This window comes from Gavia stellata, chromosome 24 (assembly GCF_030936135.1).
Source record: "Gavia stellata isolate bGavSte3 chromosome 24, bGavSte3.hap2, whole genome shotgun sequence".
NCBI classification, from domain to species: domain Eukaryota; kingdom Metazoa; phylum Chordata; class Aves; order Gaviiformes; family Gaviidae; genus Gavia; species Gavia stellata.
The window spans coordinates 7,434,405-7,455,558 of NC_082617.1; the positions used below are offsets into that span (position 1 = coordinate 7,434,405).

A 21,154-nucleotide genomic window follows, 5' to 3' on the forward strand; every position below is an offset into this window, starting at 1 on the left:
CGTCCCTCTGCCCCCTGCCCGAGCCCTTACCCGTGTGGCGTCCCACCCATGGCCACAGGAGAGGGCTCCGCTCAGGCAGCTGTGCCACAGTCCTGTGTGAGCCTGCGTCCGGACACGACGGCACGACGTGACAGTGGCACGGCGGCGCAGGCTCTGGCAGTGGAATGTTGCAGTGGGAGAGAACGTCGCGCAGCAACGTGATGAAATAATGGCGTGATGCATCGAAGCCATAATACACACGGCTACAGCATCTCAGCCTTCACACTCGGCACAGCAAAGGCCCTTGGGAACAAACAAGAAGTCTCTCACAAAGTTACATGCAAGCAAACTGGCTTTAAACCTTCCCTTTACATTGACAAGGCAAACAGCACTGCTGCTGTTAAAGGCGCTCTTTTTTCCGTCTTTTTAGGAGGGTGAAAGAATCTGTGAAAGCAAGTTTGTTTTATCACTAAAAAATGCCAATCATGAAAGCTCATGTTCTTATAAAACTTGCTTTATCGCTGAAAATAAGTTATATACAAGAATTTACCGACCAAAGAGTTCGCAATCACCTGCAAACTGATTCACTCCAAGATCACAAGAAACGCTTTGTAGGTAACACCAGCATGTGAAGGTAGTGACTCCCCAACTCGGTTTCAGGTCAACAACAAAAAAATCCTTTATTAGTGAAAAATAAGAACAATTACTAAGACTACAGTTCACATTCATCAGTATTGTCTACAAATCTTCTTGAGTTTGTCATAATCATCTTCTGTTTTTTCGCTGAGCGGGCGTTTGCGATTTGCAGCAGACCGTTCTAAAGGAAGAGGAGGCCGTCTTATTTCCAGTGCCTTCATCTTCTTGAATTTCTTGTAATAATAATCATCTCCTGCTCTTTCATTGGCTGGTCGCTTGCGATTTGGAGGAGACCCTTCAAAAGAAAGAGAAGGAACTATTATTTCCCTGTCCTTTCACAGGAGACACTTCCTTATCTCCACCACTTCCCTTCTACAGCCCCGTGCTGTGTGAAAGGTTACTGCTTGAGCTGTCAGTGCTCCCAACCTTGCACCCCTTGCTCTTCCAGCTTTCATCAAACCGTGGTCAGCCAGCTTTGGCACCACGTTTCAGTTGTGACCGTTGCTACTCCGCCCTTGGGCATCTCTAAAGACACACCAATCTGCCTCCAAATCACCCCTGAAAGCATGGTGAGACACAGCAGAAGGCTGCCTTTCCTCCCGATGACTGCAGTAGGAGAGGCTCTCCTGGAAATGCATTCCCATCTCCTGCCTAGTAAGGTCTATGTTTGCTCGACCACCTGTCTGCTTTGGCAGCCTACAAAATGGATCCGCCTGATTATAAACCATCATTTACCATCGCAGACGAGGCGGGCCTTTCCAGCCCACGCTCAAGACGCAACTGAAAAGAAAAAGTGTTGAAATCTAGGAGGCAGTGTCAGCTGGCAGTTCAAGAGTAGACAGGCAAGCCGTGAGTCGTTATGTCCCTCTCCTTGCTGATGGACGGAAGAAAAAGACCAAGTCAGACAGGGTCTATTTTATATGAGGACGCCAGAAAAAGGAATCGGACAGCTGCTTGTGCTGATAGATGAACTAATTTGTCCCACATCAGACTCTGTCCCAACTGACTGCTTTTCTTCAGCAGAGGAGAGGGTCACACCTGGGTGAGGAGAGCTCCGCAAGACTTACATCTGTTGGGCTGGACATAGTTAACAGCCGTGTTGGTGATAGCAAAGGAAGTTTTGCTGTCTTTCTTTCTGTTCTGCTCCTCTGCCAGCACCTTGGCCTTGGCCTCTTCAGCTGTGGTGGTGTTTTTTATTTTTGCGCTAGAAGAAGAAAAACAAAGGAAAAACTACTCATTCGTCTTCAAAAAGGGTAGAGGGCATGGAAGTGCTAAGTGGAAGGATTTGGGGGACAGTAAGGGCACTGCTATGGTATTGGATGTGTTTTTTGAGAGAGGAGGCAGTGCTGTATAGCAACCGACGCCTTGTTTCAAAGGCCCAAGGGAAGCTCGCATCATTAGTGCATCCTCTTTCAGTGCAGGGCATAAACTGATGCTCCAGAAAGCGGCTAGATTCAAGTCACAAAAATGAAGAGCCTTCTCCCAGAAGTCCTGCGGTGGAGCTGCACTGGAGCCCTATCACTGTGCAGAACATGCTGTGCTAGACACCGCGCTAATCCAGAGCAAGGCTCAAGCCCATCACAGAGCCAAACTGGGGCTGTGTAATCCAGCCCTACCGCTGCTCTGCCAATCAACGGTTGCTCGTCCTGCCAGTGCAGGCCATCGCCACCAGATCTGTGAACCACTGTCCCGATAGCTAGGAGAGAGGAAAGAATAATCCCTCCAAAACAGCTCTGCTAAGATCAACTGCAAGAGCAACTGTCCAAGAAATGATCAGATCCTCCAAGCCCTTTCACAACCAGGAGGGAAGGCTCCCACTGGTATCGAATGCCAGGCTGGCTGGTTGGCACCGCCCATCTTTGTCCATGAAAAAGCCTTCTCAAGTCTGGCAGCCAGAAGGTGAAAGGGCAAGTGGAAATTTCAGCAAGAACTGGGAAGATGTTCTGGGGCGACTCAGGATCCAAGAGAGAAAAAAAGAAATTGTGAGGGGACACCCAACCCCGAATTCAACACCCCAGGCACAACGCAGCACAACTTACATGTCAGCACCTTCATCCCGCCTGTTGGTTTTAGCTGAGATGGAAGGTCCCAGGTTTAGATTGTCCTCTTCATTAATGCTAAGTGGAAACCACAATGTTTACAGGTTTGCATTTGTTTGTGGGGGTTTTTTTAACTAATTTGACGAGTTAGGGTAACAGTGACTGGCTAAACTGCATTATGTTAAGCTCTTCAAAGCAACACAACATCTGGTTAATCTTTTTCTTCATGGCTGGGATACAGAAGAGCCTTTGCTGAGTGTAATGTGACACTGTGCACCTGTCCCAAAGTCCCCCTCTTTTCCATCCTCAGGCTTTAATGTAGAAACTCCTCTCTCAAGAAGATGGTTTGGGCACTATCCAACATGTAATGGTTTCTACCGAAAGGAGGCACACGACAAGAGAGAAATTTACTGTTGCATTACACTGTCAGACAAAACACAACTTCACATCCCTTACCTCAGCCCACTCAGTTCCATTGTGAGGCTCTGAACTTCGTTGGCTTCCCCAACACTTAACCTGAAGAAGAATCATTTGATTTAGGACTTGATGCTTTGGTTTTAATTAATTAACTCAATCTGGTTTTCTGCAGTCAACCCCGAACCTTCTAGGCAGGCTTGGCCTTAAACTTCTGCCTATCAGCGTCCACTTCTCTGGTTACAGCTTAGAGAGATACGTTCTCTTTTACTTGAGTTAAGCAATTCCATTTCTTTAAGCAATGAGAAAAAAACCACATGGCAACTGCTGGACGTGTCCCGTCCAGATGTCTTCCCTCAGCTGAGGAAAGAAGCACCCAGAGGTGGAAAGGCTTTAAGAAGAACCAATATGGGAAGACCAAGCTGAGGATCACTGGTCTTAGTCCATTAAGATCTCCAGACAATATTCGCCTCACAGTAAAACGGAGGGCCACTAAGTGAGATGAATTAATGCGGGGCACCTTTACTCCTTCAACAATGGCCCTAGCTAACAAAAGAAGAGAGCCACTTCTCAGGAGAAGGGGGAACACTAAGGAAGCACTCAATTTGTGGCAAAATTAGCAGCAGCTCTCAAGTGAATATGATGCAGCTGAGTGATTGTCAAGATACAGCAGTGCATGAGTGAGTCAGAAGGTGGTTTATGGTAAATCTAAATCACAAGTCTCTCTCTATAGACTGACAGGCATTCTGAACGTCTTCAGATACTTGGACTTTTCCTAATTATGCATGTCTTTCGGTATCTGCCATGAACTATGCATCGTGAAATATTGTTCAGAGAGAAAATACTAACACGAAAGACCTTGCTTGGACTGCAAGGATCTGAAAAATAAAGGGACCACCTGTGGGTGCCAATTTCCACAAGGCAGAAGCAGAAGAGAAGTCACTGTTAGAAATCACGCGCAGTGCCAGCGAGAGGGCAGGTGCCAAGCAGAAAGAGAGGGTCTGTGTCGGCCCACTGTGACCGAGGGCTGCTCTGGGTGGCCCCCGCTCTGTCCCAGGACGGCTCCAGGGCTGTCCCGCTACAAATGCTCTCCTCCCCGGGCCGGCACAGCCCGGAGGAAGGGGGGAGGCAGATGAGAAGTCTCTGTGGAGTAGACCACCCACGTCCCAGAATGGCCGGAGCTCCGGCAGGTTCAGACACCCCCGCTACACCCGCAGGGACGAGCCAGCGTCCCTCTGCCCCCTGCCCGAGCCCTTACCCGTGTGGCGTCCCACCCATGGCCACAGGAGAGGGCTCCGCTCAGGCAGCTGTGCCACAGTCCTGTGTGAGCCTGCGTCCGGACACGACGGCACGACGTGACAGTGGCACGGCGGCGAAGGCTCTGGCAGTGGAATGTTGCAGTGGGAGAGAACGTCGCGCAGCAACGTGATGAAATAATGGCGTGACGCATCGAAGCCATAATACACACGGCTACAGCATCTCAGCCTTCACACTCGGCACAGCAAAGGCCCTTGGGAACAAACAAGAAGTCTCTCACAAAGTTACATGCAAGCAAACCGGCTTTAAACCTTCCCTTTACATTGACAAGGCAAACAGCACTGCTGCTGTTAAAGGCGCTCTTTTTTCCGTCTTTTTAGGAGGGTGAAAGAAGCTGTGAAAGCAAGTTTGTTTTGTCACTAAAAAATGCCAACCATGAAAGCTCATGTTCTTATAAAACTTCCTTTATCGCTGAAAATAAGTTATATACAAGATCTTAGCGACCAAAGAGTTCGCAATCACCTGCAAACTGATTCACTCCAAGATCACAAGAAATGCTTTGTAGGTAACACCAGCGTGTGAAGGCAGTGACTCCCCAACTCGGTTTCAGGTCAACAACAAAAAAATCCTTTATTAGTGAAAAATAAGAACAATTACTAAGACTACAGTTCACATTCATCAGTATTGCCTACAAATCTTCTTGAGTTTGTCATAATCATCTTCTGTTTTTTCGCTGAGCGTGCGTTTGCGATTTGCTGGTGACCCTTCTAAAGGAAGAGGAGGCCGTCTTATTTCCAGTGCCTTCATCTTCTTGAATTTCTTGTAATAATAATCATCTCCTGCTCTTTCATTGGCTGGACGTTTGCGATTTGGAGGAGACCCTTCAAAAGAAAGAGAAGGAACTATTATTTCCCTGTCCTTTCACAGGAGACACTTCCTTATATCCACCACTGCCCTTCTACAGCCCCGTGCTGTGTGAAAGGTTACTGCTTGAGCTGTCAGTGCTCCCAACCTTGCACCCCTTGCTCTTCCAGCTTTCATCAAACCGTGGTCAGCCAGCTTTGGCACCACGTTTCAGTTGAGACCGTTGCTACTCCGCCCTTGGGTATCTCTAAAGACACACCAATCTGCCTCCAAATCACCCCTGAAAGCATGGTGAGACACAGCAGAAGGCTGCCTTTCCTCCCGATGACTGCAGTAGGAGAGGCTCTCCTGGAAATGCATTCCCATCTCCTGCCTAGTAAGGTCTATGTTTGCTCGACCACCTGTCTGCTTTGGCAGCCTACAAAATGGATCCGCCTGATTATAAACCATCATTTATCATCGCAGACGAGGCGGGCATTTCCAGCCCACGCTCAAGACGCAACTGAAAAGAAAGTCTTGAAATCTAGGAGGCAGTGTCAGCTGGCAGTTCAAGAGTAGACAGGCAAGCCGTGAGTCGTTATGTCCCTCAGCAAGGAGAGGGACATACTACCAAGCCAGATGGGGTCTATATGAGCACGCCAGAAAAAGGAATCGGACAGCTGCTTGTGCTGATAGATGAACTAATTTGTCCCACATCAGACTCTGTCCCAACTGACTGCTTTTCTTCAGCAGAGGAGAGGGTCACACCTGGGTGAGGAGAGCTCCGCGAGACTTACATCTGTTGGGCTGGACATAGTTAACAGCCATGTTGGTGGGAACAAAGGAAGTTTCGCTGTCTTTCTTTTTGTTCTCGTCCTCTGCCAGCACCTTGGCCTTGGCCTCTTCAGTTGAGGTGGTGTTTTTTATGTTTGCGCTAGAAGAAAAAAAACAAAGGAGAAACTACTCATTCATCTTCAAAAAGGGTAGAAGGCATGGAAGTGCTAAGTGGAAGGATTTGGGGGATAGTAAGAGCACTGCTATGGTATTGGATGTGTTTTTTGAGAGAGGAGGCAGTGCTATATAGCAACCGACGCCTTGTTTCAAAGGCCCAAGGGAAGCTCGCATCATTAGTGCATCCTCTTTCAGTGCAGGGCATAAACTGATGCTCCAGAAAGCGGCTAGATTCAAGTCACAAAAATGAAGAGCCTTCTCCCAGAAGTCCTGCGGTGGAGCTGCACTGGAGCCCTATCACTGTGCAGAACATGCTGTGCTAGATACCGCGCTAATCCAGAGCAAGGCTCAAGCCCGTCACAGAGCCAAACTGGGGCTGTGTAATCCAGCCCTACTGCTGCTCTGCCAATCAACGGTTGCCCGTCCTGCCAGTGCAGGCCATCGCCACCAGATCTGTGAACCACTGTCCCGATAGCTAGGAGAGAGGAAAGAATAATCCCTCCAAAACAACTCTGCTAAGATCAACTGCAAGAGCAACTGTCCAAGAAATGATCAGATCCTCCAAGCCCTTTCACAACCAGGAGGGAAGGCTCCCACTGGTATCTAATGCCAGGCTGGCTGGTTGGCACCGCCCATCTTTGTCCCTGAAAAAGCCTTCTCAAGTCTGGCAGCCAGAAGGTGAAAGGGCAAGTGGAAGTTTCAGCAAGAACTGGGAAGATGTTCTGGGGCGACTCAGGATCCAAGTGAGAAAAAGAGAAATTGTGAGGGGACACCCAACCCCGAATTCAACACCCCAGGCACAACGCAGCACAACTTACATGTCAGCACCTTCATCCCGCCTGTTGGTTTCAGCTGAGATGGAAGGTCCCAGGTTTAGATGGTCCTCTTCATTAATGCTAAGTGGAAACCACAATGTTTACAGGTTTGCATTTGTTTGTGGGGGTTTTTTTAACTAATTTGACGAGTTAGGGTAACAGTGACTGGCTAAACTGCATTATGTTAAGCTCTTCAAAGCAACACAACATCTGGTTAATCTTTTTCTTCATGGCTGGGATACAGAAGAGCCTTTGCTGAGTGTAATGTGACACTGTGCACCTGTCCCAAAGTCCCCCTCTTTTCCATCCTCAGGCTTTAATGTAGAAACTCCTCTCTCAAGAAGATGGTTTGGGCACTATCCAACATGTAATGGTTTCTACCGAAAGGAGGCACACGACAAGAGAGGAATTTACTGTTGCATTACACCGTCAGACAAAACACAACTTCACATCCCTTACCTCAGCCCACTCAGTTCCATTGTGAGGCTCTGAACTACGTTGGCTTCCCGAACACTTAACCTGAAGAAGAATCATTTGATTTAGCACTTGATGCTTTGGTTTTAATTAATTAACTCAATCAGGTTTTCTGCAGTCAACCCCGAACCTTCTAGGCAGGCTTGGCCTTAAACTTCTGCCTATCAGCGTCCACTTCTCTGGTTACAGCTTAGAGAGATACGTTCTCTTTTACTTGAGTTAAGCAATTCCATTTCTTTAAGCAATGAGAAAAAAACCACATGGCAACTGCTGGACGTGTCCCGTCCAGATGTCTTCCCTCAGCTGAGGAAAGAAGCACCCAGAGGTGGAAAGGCTTTAAGAAGAACCAAAATGGGAAGACCAAGCTGAGGATCACTGGTCTTAGTCCATTAAGATCTCCAGACAATATTCGCCTCACAGTAAAACGGAGGGCCACTAAGTGAGATGAATTAATGCGGGGCACCTTTACCTCTTCAACAATGGCCCTAGCTAACAAAAGAAGAGAGCCACTTCTCAGGAGAAGGGGGAACACTAAGGAAGCACTCAATTTGTGGCAAAATTAGCAGCAGCTCTCAAGTGAATATGATGCAGCTGAGTGGTTGTCAAGATACAGCAGTGCATGAGTGAGTCAGAAGGTGGTTTATGGTAAATCTAAATCACAAGTCTCTCTCTATAGACTGGCAGGCATTCTGAACATCTTCAGATACTTGGACTTTTCCTAATTATGCATGTCTTTCGGTATCTGCCATGAACTATGCATCGTAAAATATTGTTCAGAGAGAAAATAGTAAGACGAAAGACCTTGCTTGGACTGCAAGGATCTGAAAAATAAAGGGACCACCTGTGGGTGCCAATTTCCACAAGGCAGAAGCAGAAGAGAAGTCACTGTTAGAAATCACGCGCAGCGCCAGCGAGAGGGCAGGTGCCAAGCAGAAAGAGAGGGTCTGTGTCGGCCCACTGTGACCGAGGGCTGCTCTGGGTGGCCCCCGCTCTGTCCCAGGACGGCTCCAGGGCTGTCCCGCTACAAATGCTCTCCTCCCCGGGCCGGCACAGCCCGGAGGAAGGGGGGAGGCAGATGAGAAGTCTCTGTGGAGTAGACCACCCACGTCCCAGAGCGGCCGGAGCTCCGGCAGGTTCAGACACCCCCGCTACACCCGCAGGGACGAGCCAGCGTCCCTCTGCCCCCTGCCCGAGCCCTTACCCGTGTGGCGTCCCACCCATGGCCACAGGAGAGGGCTCCGCTCAGGCAGCTGTGCCACAGTCCTGTGTGAGCCTGCGTCCGGACACGACAGCACGACGTGACAGTGGCACGGCGGCGAAGGCTCTGGCAGTGGAATGTTGCAGTGGGAGAGAACGTCGCGCAGCAACGTGATGAAATAATGGCGTGACGCATCGAAGCCATAATACACACGGCTACAGCATCTCAGCCTTCACACTCGGCACAGCAAAGGCCCTTGGGAACAAACAAGAAGTCTCTCACAAAGTTACATGCAAGCAAACCGGCTTTAAACCTTCCCTTTACATTGACAAGGCAAACAGCACTGCTGCTGTTAAAGGCGCTCTTTTTTCCGTCTTTTTAAGAGGGTGAAAGAAGCTGTGAAAGCAAGTTTGTTTTGTCACTAAAAAATGCCAACCATGAAAGCTCATGTTCTTATAAAACTTCCTTTATCGCTGAAAATAAGTTATATACAAGATCTTAGCGACCAAAGAGTTCGCAATCACCTGCAAACTGATTCACTCCAAGATCACAAGAAACGCTTTGTAGGCAACACCGGCGTGTGAAGGCAGTGACTCCCCAACTCAGTTTCAGGTCAACCATAAAAAAATCCTTTATTAGTGAAAAATAAGAACAATTACTAAGACTACAGTTCACATTCATCAGTATAGCCTACATATCTTCTTGAGTTTGTTATAATCATCTGCTGTTTCTTCATTGAGTGGGCGTTTGTGATTTGCTGGTGACCGTTCTAAAGGAAGAGGAGGCAGCATTATTTCCTGTCCCTTCATCTTCTTGACTTTCTTGTCATAATAATAATCATCTCCTGCTCTTTCATTGGCTGGTCGCTTGCGATTTGGAGGAGACCCTTCAAAAGAAAGAGCAGGAACTGTTATTTCCCTGTCCTTTCACAGGAGACACTTCCTTATCTCCACCACTGCCCTTCTACAGCCCCGTGCTGTGTGAAAGGTTACTGCTTGAGCTGTCAGTGCTCCCAACCTTGCACCCCTTGCTCTTCCAGCTTTCATCAAACCGTGGTCAGCCAGCTTTGGCACCACGTTTCAGTTGAGACCGTTGCTACTCCGCCCTTGGGCATCTCTAAAGACACACAAATCTGCCTCCAAATCACCCCTGAAAGCATGGTGAGACACAGCAGAAGGCTGCCTTTCCTCCCGATGACTGCAGTAGGAGAGGCTCTCCTGGAAATGCATTCCCATCTCCTGCCTAGTAAGGTCTATGTTTGCTCGACCACCTGTCTGCTTTGGCAGCCTACAAAATGGATCCGCCTGATTATAAACCATCATTTACCATCGCAGACGAGGCGGGCCTTTCCAGCCCACGCTCAAGACGCAACTGAAAAGAAAAAGTCTTGAAATCTAGGAGGCAGTGTCAGCTGGCAGTTCAAGAGTAGACAGGCAAGCCGTGAGTCGTTATGTCCCTCAGCAAGGAGAGGGACATACTACCAAGCCAGATGGGGTCTATATGAGCACGCCAGAAAAAGGAATCGGACAGCTGCTTGTGCTGATAGATGAACTAATTTGTCCCACATCAGACTCTGTCCCAACTGACTGCTTTTCTTCAGCAGAGGAGAGGGTCACACCTGGGTGAGGAGAGCTCCGCGAGACTTACATCTGTTGGGCTGGACATAGTTAACAGCCGTGTTGGTGATAACAAAGGAAGTTTTGCTGTCTTTCTTTTTGTTCTCCTCCTCTGCCAGCACCTTGGCCTTGGCCTCTTCAGCTGTGGTGGTGTTTTTTATGTTTGCGCTAGAAGAAGAAAAACAAAGGAGAAACTACTCATTCGTCTTCAAAAAGGGTAGAAGGCATGGAAGTGCTAAGTGGAAGGATTTGGGGGATAGTAAGGGCACTGCTATTGTATTGGATGTGTTTTTTGAGAGAGGAGGCAGTGCTATATAGCAACTGATGCCTTGTTTCAAAGGCCCAAGGGAAGCTCGCATCATTAGTGCATCCTCTTTCAGTGCAGGGCATAAACTGATGCTCCAGAAAGTGGCTAGATTCAAGTCACAAAAATGAAGAGCCTTCTCCCAGAAGTCCTGCGGTGGAGCTGCACTGGAGCCCTATCACTGTGCAGAACATGCTGTGCTAGATACCGCGCTAATCCAGAGCAAGGCTCAAGCCCATCACAGAGCCAAACTGGGGCTGTGTAATCCAGCCCTACCGCTGCTCTGCCAATCAACGGTTGATCATCCTGCCAGTGCAGGCCATCGCCACCAGATCTGTGAACCACATACTCAGTTCCGAGGTCCGCTTCAGGAATGCCGCTCAGCATCTGGATGGAGAGCATCTCCTGGGTCTTGTTGGCAGAGGAGGCACGGACGCTCTCTGGCAACTCATACAGACTCTCCTTGTCATTCTCCAGTTTCATCTGCTGTTCCTCACTCTCCACAGTTCCCTTTCTCTTCTTCGGGTCAGTCTCCATGTTCTTCATCCTGAACAGCAGCACACGAGAGACACACAGTATTTAATTCTGTTTTGTGTACTCTGTCACAGCACTGCTGGGCACAGCTGCATCACTGTCCCGATAGCTAGGAGAGAGGAAAGAATAATCCCTCCAAAACAACTCTGCTAAGATCAACTGCAAGAGCAACTGTCCAAGAAATGATCAGATCCTCCAAGCCCTTTCACAACCAGGAGGGAAGGCTCCCACTGGTATCTAATGCCAGGCTGGCTGGTTGGCACCGCCCATCTTTGTCCCTGAAAAAGCCTTCTCAAGTCTGGCAGCCAGAAGGTGAAAGGGCAAGTGGAAGTTTCAGCAAGAACTGGGAAGATGTACTGGGGCGACTCAGGATCCAAGAGAGAAAAAAAGAAATTGTGAGGGGACACCCAACCCCGAATTCAACACCCCAGGCACAACGCAGCACAACTTACATGTCAGCACCTTCATCCCGCCTGTTGGTTTCAGCTGAGATGGAAGGTCCCAGGTTTAGATGGTCCTCTTCATTAATGCTAAGTGGAAACCACAATGTTTACAGGTTTGCATTTGTTTGTGGTTTTTTTTTTAACTAATTTGACGAGTTAGGGTAACAGTGACTGGCTAAACTGCATTATGTTAAGCTCTTCAAAGCAACACAACATCTGGTTAATCTTTTTCTTCATGGCTGGGATACAGAAGAGCCTTTGCTGAGTGTAATGTGACACTGTGCACCTGTCCCAAAGTCCCCCTCTTTTCCATCCTCAGGCTTTAATGTAGAAACTCCTCTCTCAAGAAGATGGTTTGGGCACTATCCAACATGTAATGGTTTCTACCGAAAGGAGGCACACGACAAGAGAGAAATTTACTGTTGCATTACACCGTCAGACAAAACACAACTTCACATCCCTTACCTCAGCCCACTCAGTTCCATTGTGAGGCTCTGAACTTCGTTGGCTTCCCGAACACTTAACCTGAAGAAGAATCATTTGATTTAGGACTTGATGCTTTGGTTTTAATTAATTAACTCAATCTGGTTTTCTGCAGTCAACCCCGAACCTTCTAGACAGGCTTGGCCTTAAACTTCTGCCTATCAGCGTCCACTTCTCTGGTTACAGCTTAGAGAGATACGTTCTCTTTTACTTGAGTTAAGCAATTCCATTTCTTTAAGCAATGAGAAAAAAACCACATGGCAACTGCTGGACGTGTCCCGTCCAGATGTCTTCCCTCAGCTGAGGAAAGAAGCACCCAGAGGTGGAAAGGCTTTAAGAAGAACCAAAATGGGAAGACCAAGCTGAGGATCACTGGTCTTAGTCCATTAAGATCTCCAGACAATATTCGCCTCACAGTAAAACGGAGGGCCACTAAGTGAGATGAATTAATGCGGGGCACCTTTACTCCTTCAACAATGGCCCTAGCTAACAAAAGAAGAGAGCCACTTCTCAGGAGAAGGGGGAACACTAAGGAAGCACTCAATTTGTGGCAAAATTAGCAGCAGCTCTCAAGTGAATATGATGCAGCTGAGTGGTTGTCAAGATACAGCAGTGCATGAGTGACTCAGAAGGTGGTTTATGGTAAATCTAAATCACAAGTCTCTCTCTATAGACTGGCAGGCATTCTGAACGTCTTCAGATACTTGGACTTTTCCTAATTATGCATGTCTTTCAGTATCTGCCATGAACTATGCATCGTGAAATATTGTTCAGAGAGAAAATACTAACACGAAAGACCTTGCTTGGACTGCAAGGATCTGAAAAATAAAGGGACCACCTGTGGGTGCCAATTTCCACAAGGCAGAAGCAGAAGAGAAGTCACTGTTAGAAATCACGCGCAGCGCCAGCGAGAGGGCAGGTGCCAAGCAGAAAGAGAGGGTCTGTGTCGGCCCACTGTGACCGAGGGCTGCTCTGGGTGGCCCCCGCTCTGTCCCAGGACGGCTCCAGGGCTGTCCCGCTACAAATGCTCTCCTCCCCGGGCCGGCACAGCCCGGAGGAAGGGGGGAGGCAGATGAGAAGTCTCTGTGGAGTAGACCACCCACGTCCCAGAGCGGCCGGAGCTCCGGCAGGTTCAGACACCCCCGCTACACCCGCAGGGACGAGCCAGCGTCCCTCTGCCCCCTGCCCGAGCCCTTACCCGTGTGGCGTCCCACCCATGGCCACAGGAGAGGGCTCCGCTCAGGCAGCTGTGCCACAGTCCTGTGTGAGCCTGCGTCCGGACACGACAGCACGACGTGACAGTGGCACGGCGGCGAAGGCTCTGGCAGTGGAATGTTGCAGTGGGAGAGAACGTCGCGCAGCAACGTGATGAAATAATGGCGTGACGCATCGAAGCCATAATACACACGGCTACAGCATCTCAGCCTTCACACTCGGCACAGCAAAGGCCCTTGGGAACAAACAAGAAGTCTCTCACAAAGTTACATGCAAGCAAACCGGCTTTAAACCTTCCCTTTACATTGACAAGGCAAACAGCACTGCTGCTGTTAAAGGCGCTCTTTTTTCCGTCTTTTTAAGAGGGTGAAAGAAGCTGTGAAAGCAAGTTTGTTTTGTCACTAAAAAATGCCAACCATGAAAGCTCATGTCCTTATAAAACTTCCTTTATCGCTGAAAATAAGTTATATACAAGATCTTAGCGACCAAAGAGTTCGCAATCACCTGCAAACTGATTCACTCCAAGATCACAAGAAACGCTTTGTAGGCAACACCAGCGTGTGAAGGCAGTGACTCCCCAACTCAGTTTCAGGTCAACCATAAAAAAATCCTTTATTAGTGAAAAATAAGAACAATTACTAAGACTACAGTTCACATTCATCAGTATAGCCTACATATCTTCTTGAGTTTGTTATAATCATCTGCTGTTTCTTCATTGAGTGGGCGTTTGTGATTTGCTGGTGACCGTTCTAAAGGAAGAGGAGGCAGCATTATTTCCTGTCCCTTCATCTTCTTGACTTTCTTGTCATAATAATAATCATCTCCTGCTCTTTCATTGGCTGGTCGCTTGCGATTTGGAGGAGACCCTTCAAAAGAAAGAGCAGGAACTGTTATTTCCCTGTCCTTTCACAGGAGACACTTCCTTATCTCCACCACTGCCCTTCTACAGCCCCGTGCTGTGTGAAAGGTTACTGCTTGAGCTGTCAGTGCTCCCAACCTTGCACCCCTTGCTCTTCCAGCTTTCATCAAACCGTGGTCAGCCAGCTTTGGCACCACGTTTCAGTTGAGACCGTTGCTACTCCGCCCTTGGGCATCTCTAAAGACACACAAATCTGCCTCCAAATCACCCCTGAAAGCATGGTGAGACACAGCAGAAGGCTGCCTTTCCTCCCGATGACTGCAGTAGGAGAGGCTCTCCTGGAAATGCATTCCCATCTCCTGCCTAGTAAGGTCTATGTTTGCTCGACCACCTGTCTGCTTTGGCAGCCTACAAAATGGATCCGCCTGATTATAAACCATCATTTACCATCGCAGACGAGGCGGGCCTTTCCAGCCCACGCTCAAGACGCAACTGAAAAGAAAAAGTGTTGAAATCTAGGAGGCAGTGTCAGCTGGCAGTTCAAGAGTAGACAGGCAAGCCGTGAGTCGTTATGTCCCTCAGCAAGGAGAGGGACATACTACCAAGCCAGATGGGGTCTATATGAGCACGCCAGAAAAAGGAATCGGACAGCTGCTTGTGCTGATAGATGAACTAATTTGTCCCACATCAGACTCTGTCCCAACTGACTGCTTTTCTTCAGCAGAGGAGAGGGTCACACCTGGGTGAGGAGAGCTCCGCGAGACTTACATCTGTTGGGCTGGACATAGTTAACAGCCATGTTGGTGGGAACAAAGGAAGTTTCGCTGTCTTTCTTTTTGTTCTCCTCCTCTGCCAGCACCTTGGCCTTGGCCTCTTCAGTTGAGGTGGTGTTTTTTATGTTTGCGCTAGAAGAAAAAAAACAAAGGAGAAACTACTCATTCATCTTCAAAAAGGGTAGAAGGCATGGAAGTGCTAAGTGGAAGGATTTGGGGGATAGTAAGAGCACTGCTATGGTATTGGATGTGTTTTTTGAGAGAGGAGGCAGTGCTATATAGCAACCGACGCCTTGTTTCAAAGGCCCAAGGGAAGCTCGCATCATTAGTGCATCCTCTTTCAGTGCAGGGCATAAACTGATGCTCCAGAAAGTGGCTAGATTCAAGTCACAAAAATGAAGAGCCTTCTCCCAGAAGTCCTGCGGTGGAGCTGCACTGGAGCCCTATCACTGTGCAGAACATGCTGTGCTAGATACCGCGCTAATCCAGAGCAAGGCTCAAGCCCATCACAGAGCCAAACTGGGGCTGTGTAATCCAGCCCTACCGCTGCTCTGCCAATCAACGGTTGATCATCCTGCCAGTGCAGGCCATCGCCACCAGATCTGTGAACCACATACTCAGTTCCGAGGTCCGCTTCAGGAATGCCGCTCAGCATCTGGATGGAGAGCATCTCCTGGGTCTTGTTGGCAGAGGAGGCACGGACGCTCTCTGGCAACTCATACAGACTCTCCTTGTCATTCTCCAGTTTCATCTGCTGTTCCTCACTCTCCACAGTTCCCTTTCTCTTCTTCGGGTCAGTCTCCATGTTCTTCATCCTGAACAGCAGCACACGAGAGACACACAGTATTTAATTCTGTTTTGTGTACTCTGTCACAGCACTGCTGGGCACAGCTGCATCACTGTCCCGATAGCTAGGAGAGAGGAAAGAATAATCCCTCCAAAACAACTCTGCTAAGATCAACTGCAAGAGCAACTGTCCAAGAAATGATCAGATCCTCCAAGCCCTTTCACAACCAGGAGGGAAGGCTCCCACTGGTATCTAATGCCAGGCTGGCTGGTTGGCACCGCCCATCTTTGTCCCTGAAAAAGCCTTCTCAAGTCTGGCAGCCAGAAGGTGAAAGGGCAAGTGGAAGTTTCAGCAAGAACTGGGAAGATGTACTGGGGCGACTCAGGATCCAAGAGAGAAAAAAAGAAATTGTGAGGGGACACCCAACCCCGAATTCAACACCCCAGGCACAACGCAGCACAACTTACATGTCAGCACCTTCATCCCGCCTGTTGGTTTCAGCTGAGATGGAAGGTCCCAGGTTTAGATGGTCCTCTTCATTAATGCTAAGTGGAAACCACAATGTTTACAGGTTTGCATTTGTTTGTGGTTTTTTTTTTAACTAATTTGACGAGTTAGGGTAACAGTGACTGGCTAAACTGCATTATGTTAAGCTCTTCAAAGCAACACAACATCTGGTTAATCTTTTTCTTCATGGCTGGGATACAGAAGAGCCTTTGCTGAGTGTAATGTGACACTGTGCACCTGTCCCAAAGTCCCCCTCTTTTCCATCCTCAGGCTTTAATGTAGAAACTCCTCTCTCAAGAAGATGGTTTGGGCACTATCCAACATGTAATGGTTTCTACCGAAAGGAGGCACACGACAAGAGAGAAATTTACTGTTGCATTACACCGTCAGACAAAACACAACTTCACATCCCTTACCTCAGCCCACTCAGTTCCATTGTGAGGCTCTGAACTTCGTTGGCTTCCCCAACACTTAACCTGAAGAAGAATCATTTGATTTAGCACTTGATGCTTTGGTTTTAATTAATTAACTCAATCAGGTTTTCTGCAGTCAACCCCGAACCTTCTAGACAGGCTTGGCCTTAAACTTCTGCCTATCAGCGTCCACTTCTCTGGTTACAGCTTAGAGAGATACGTTCTCTTTTACTTGAGTTAAGCAATTCCATTTCTTTAAGCAATGAGAAAAAAACCACATGGCAACTGCTGGACGTGTCCCGTCCAGATGTCTTCCCTCAGCTGAGGAAAGAAGCACCCAGAGGTGGAAAGGCTTTAAGAAGAACCAATATGGGAAGACCAAGCTGAGGATCACTGGTCTTAGTCCATTAAGATCTCCAGACAATATTCGCCTCACAGTAAAATGGAGGGCCACTAAGTGAGATGAATTAATGCGGGGCACCTTTACTCCTTCAACAATGGCCCTAGCTAACAAAAGAAGAGAGCCACTTCTCAGGAGAAGGGGGAACACTAAGGAAGCACTCAATTTGTGGCAAAATTAGCAGCAGCTCTCAAGTGAATATGATGCAGCTGAGTGGTTGTCAAGATACAGCAGTGCATGAGTGAGTCAGAAGGTGGTTTATGGTAAATCTAAATCACAAGTCTCTCTCTATAGACTGACAGGCATTCTGAACGTCTTCAGATACTTGGACTTTTCCTAATTATGCATGTCTTTCGGTATCTGCCATGAACTATGCATCATAAAATATTGTTCAGAGAGAAAATACCAACACGAAAGGCCTTGCTTGGACTGCAAGGATCTGAAAAATAAAGGGACCACCTGTGGGTGCCAATTTCCACAAGGCAGAAGCAGAAGAGAAGTCACTGTTAGAAATCACGCGCAGCGCCAGCGAGAGGGCAGGTGCCAAGCAGAAAGAGAGGGTCTGTGTCGGCCCACTGTGACCGAGGGCTGCTCTGGGTGGCCCCCGCTCTGTCCCAGGACGGCTCCAGGGCTGTCCCGCTACAAATGCTCTCCACCCCGGGCCGGCACAGCCCGGAGGAAGGGGGGAGGCAGAAGAGAAGTCTCTGTGGAGTAGACCACCCACGTCCCAGAGCGGCCGGAGCTCCGGCAGGTTCAGACACCCCCGCTACACCCGCAGGGACGAGCCAGCGTCCCTCTGCCCCCTGCCCGAGCCCTTACCCGTGTGGCGTCCCACCCATGGCCACAGGAGAGGGCTCCGCTCAGGCAGCTGTGCCACAGTCCTGTGTGAGCCTGCGTCCGGACACGACGGCACGACGTGACAGTGGCACGGCGGCGAAGGTTCTGGCAGTGGAATGTTACAGTGGGAGAGAACGTCGCGCAGCAACGTGATGAAATAATGGCGTGATGCATCGAAGCCATAATACACACGGCTACAGCATCTCAGCCTTCACACTCGGCACAGCAAAGGCCCTTGGGAACAAACAAGAAGTCTCTCACAAAGTTACATGCAAGCAAACCGGCTTTAAACCTTCCCTTTACATTGACAAGGCAAACAGCACTGCTGCTGTTAAAGGCGCTCTTTTTTCCGTCTTTTTAAGAGGGTGAAAGAAGCTGTGAAAGCAAGTTTGTTTTGTCACTAAAAAATGCCAACCATGAAAGCTCATGTTCTTATAAAACTTCTTTTATCGCTGAAAATAAGTTATATACAAGATCTTAGCCACCAAAGAGTTCGCAATCACCTGCAAACTGATTCACTCCAAGATCACAAGAAATGCTTTGTAGGTAACACCAGCATGTGAAGGTAGTGACTCCCCAACTCGGTTTCAGGTCAACAACAAAAAAATCCTTTATTAGTGAAAAATAAGAACAATTACTAAGACTACAGTTCACATTCATCAGTATTGTCTACAAATCTTCTTGAGTTTGTCATAATCATCTTCTGTTTTTTCGCTGAGCGGGCGTTTGCGATTTGCAGCAGACCGTTCTAAAGGAAGAGGAGGCCGTCTTATTTCCAGTGCCTTCATCTTCTTGAATTTCTTGTAATAATAATCATCTCCTGCTCTTTCATTGGCTGGTCGCTTGCGATTTGGAGGAGACCCTTCAAAAGAAAGAGAAGGAACTATTATTTCCCTGTCCTTTCACAGGAGACACTTCCTTATCTCCACCACTTCCCTTCTACAGCCCCGTGCTGTGTGAAAGGTTACTGCTTGAGCTGTCAGTGCTCCCAACCTTGCACCCCTTGCTCTTCCAGCTTTCATCAAACCGTGGTCAGCCAGCTTTGGCACCACGTTTCAGTTGAGACCGTTGCTACTCCGCCCTTGGGCATCTCTAAAGACACACCAATCTGCCTCCAAATCACCCCTGAAAGCATGGTGAGACACAGCAGAAGGCTGCCTTTCCTCCCGATGACTGCAGTAGGAGAGGCTCTCCTGGAAATGCATTCCCATCTCCTGCCTAGTAAGGTCTATGTTTGCTCGACCACCTGTCTGCTTTGGCAGCCTACAAAATGGATCCGCCTGATTATAAACCATCATTTATCATCGCAGACGAGGCGGGCCTTTCCAGCCCACGCTCAAGACGCAACTGAAAAGAAAAAGTGTTGAAATCTAGGAGGCAGTGTCAGCTGGCAGTTCAAGAGTAGACAGGCAAGCCGTGAGTCGTTATGTCCCTCTCCTTGCTGATGGACGGAAGAAAAAGACCAAGTCAGACAGGGTCTATTTTATATGAGGACGCCAGAAAAAGGAATCGGACAGCTGCTTGTGCTGATAGATGAACTAATTTGTCCCACATCAGACTCTGTCCCAACTGACTGCTTTTCTTCAGCAGAGGAGAGGGTCACACCTGGGTGAGGAGAGCTCCGCGAGACTTACATCTGTTGGGCTGGACATAGTTAACAGCCATATTGGTGTGAACAAAGGAAGTTTTCCTGTCTTTCTTTTTGTTCTCCTCCTCTGCCAGCACCTTGGCCTTGGCCTCTTCAGTTGAGGTGGTGTTTTTTATGTTTGCGCTAGAAGAAAAAAAACAAAGGAAAAACTACTCATTCATCTTCAAAAAGGGTAGAAGGCATGGAAGTGCTAAGTGGAAGGATTTGGGGGACAGTAAGAGCACTGCTATGGTATTGGATGTGTTTTTTGAGAGAGGAGGCAGTGCTATATAGCAACCGACGCCTTGTTTCAAAGGCCCAAGGGAAGCTCGCATCATTAGTGCATCCTCTTTCAGTGCAGGGCATAAACTGATGCTCCAGAAAGCGGCTAGATTCAAGTCACAAAAATGAAGAGCCTTCTCCCAGAAGTCCTGCGGTGGAGCTGCACTGGAGCCCTATCACTGTGCAGAACATGCTGTGCTAGACACCGCACTAATCCAGAGCAAGGCTCAAGCCCATCACAGAGCCAAACTGGGGCTGTGTAATCCAGCCCTACCGCTGCTCTGCCAATCAACGGTTGCCCGTCCTGCCAGTGCAGGCCATCGCCACCAGATCTGTGAACCACTGTCCCGATAGCTAGGAGAGAGGAAAGAATAATCCCTCCAAAACAACTCTGCTAAGATCAACTGCAAGAGCAACTGTCCAAGAAATGATCAGATCCTCCAAGCCCTTTCACAACCAGGAGGGAAGGCTCCCACTGGTATCTAATGCCAGGCTGGCTGGTTGGCACCGCCCATCTTTGTCCCTGAAAAAGCCTTCTCAAGTCTGGCAGCCAGAAGGTGAAAGGGCAAGTGGAAGTTTCAGCAAGAACTGGGAAGATGTTCTGGGGCGACTCAGGATCCAAGAGAGAAAAAGAGAAATTGTGAGGGGACACCCAACCCCGAATTCAACACCCCAGGCACAACGCAGCACAACTTACATGTCAGCACCTTCATCCCGCCTGTTGGTTTCAGCTGAGATGGAAGGTCCCAGGTTTAGATGGTCCTCTTCATTAATGCTAAGTGGAAACCACAATGTTTACAGGTTTGCATTTGTTTGTGGTTTTTTTTTTAACTAATTTGACGAGTTAGGGTAACAGTGACTGGCTAAACTGCATTATGTTAAGCTCTTCAAAGCAACACAACATCTGGTTAATCTTTTTCTTCATGGCTGGGATACAGAAGAGCCTTTGCTGAGTGTAATGTGACACTGTGCACCTGTCCCAAAGTCCCCCTCTTTTCCATCCTCAGGCTTTAATGTAGAAACTCCTCTCTCAAGAAGATGGTTTGGGCACTATCCAACATGTAATGGTTTCTACCGAAAGGAGGCACACGACAAGAGAGGAATTTACTGTTGCATTACACCGTCAGACAAAACACAACTTCACATCCCTTACCTCAGCCCACTCAGTTCCATTGTGAGGCTCTGAACTACGTTGGCTTCCCGAACACTTAACCTGAAGAAGAATCATTTGATTTAGCACTTGATGCTTTGGTTTTAATTAATTAACTCAATCAGGTTTTCTGCAGTCAACCCCGAACCTTCTAGACAGGCTTGGCCTTAAACTTCTGCCTATCAGCGTCCACTTCTCTGGTTACAGCTTAGAGAGATACGTTCTCTTTTACTTGAGTTAAGCAATTCCATTTCTTTAAGCAATGAGAAAAAAACCACATGGCAACTGCTGGACGTGTCCCGTCCAGATGTCTTCCCT

At 48.3% G+C, this 21,154-nt stretch overlaps 2 protein-coding genes across 2 annotated transcripts; both read right to left on the reverse strand.

The window, feature by feature from the left end:
- Positions 1 to 707: 707 nt before the first annotated feature.
- Positions 708 to 11,988, reverse strand: LOC132319126 (splicing factor C9orf78-like). Its single transcript, XM_059829044.1, has 7 exons — positions 11,969 to 11,988; positions 11,513 to 11,590; positions 10,876 to 11,073; positions 5,966 to 6,102; positions 5,018 to 5,206; positions 1,683 to 1,793; positions 708 to 910 (listed from the first exon to the last, which is right to left on the reverse strand). Exons 1-7 carry the CDS (start codon positions 11,986 to 11,988, stop codon positions 708 to 710), a joined length of 936 nt encoding a protein of 311 aa, XP_059685027.1.
- Positions 11,989 to 13,861: 1,873 nt separating this feature from the next.
- LOC132319127 (splicing factor C9orf78-like) lies at positions 13,862 to 20,868 on the reverse strand. Its single transcript, XM_059829045.1, has 5 exons — positions 20,840 to 20,868; positions 20,384 to 20,461; positions 15,451 to 15,648; positions 14,829 to 14,965; positions 13,862 to 14,067 (listed from the first exon to the last, which is right to left on the reverse strand). Exons 1-5 carry the CDS (start codon positions 20,857 to 20,859, stop codon positions 13,862 to 13,864), a joined length of 639 nt encoding a protein of 212 aa, XP_059685028.1. The 5' UTR covers positions 20,860 to 20,868.
- Between the last annotated feature and the right edge of the window lie 286 nt (positions 20,869 to 21,154).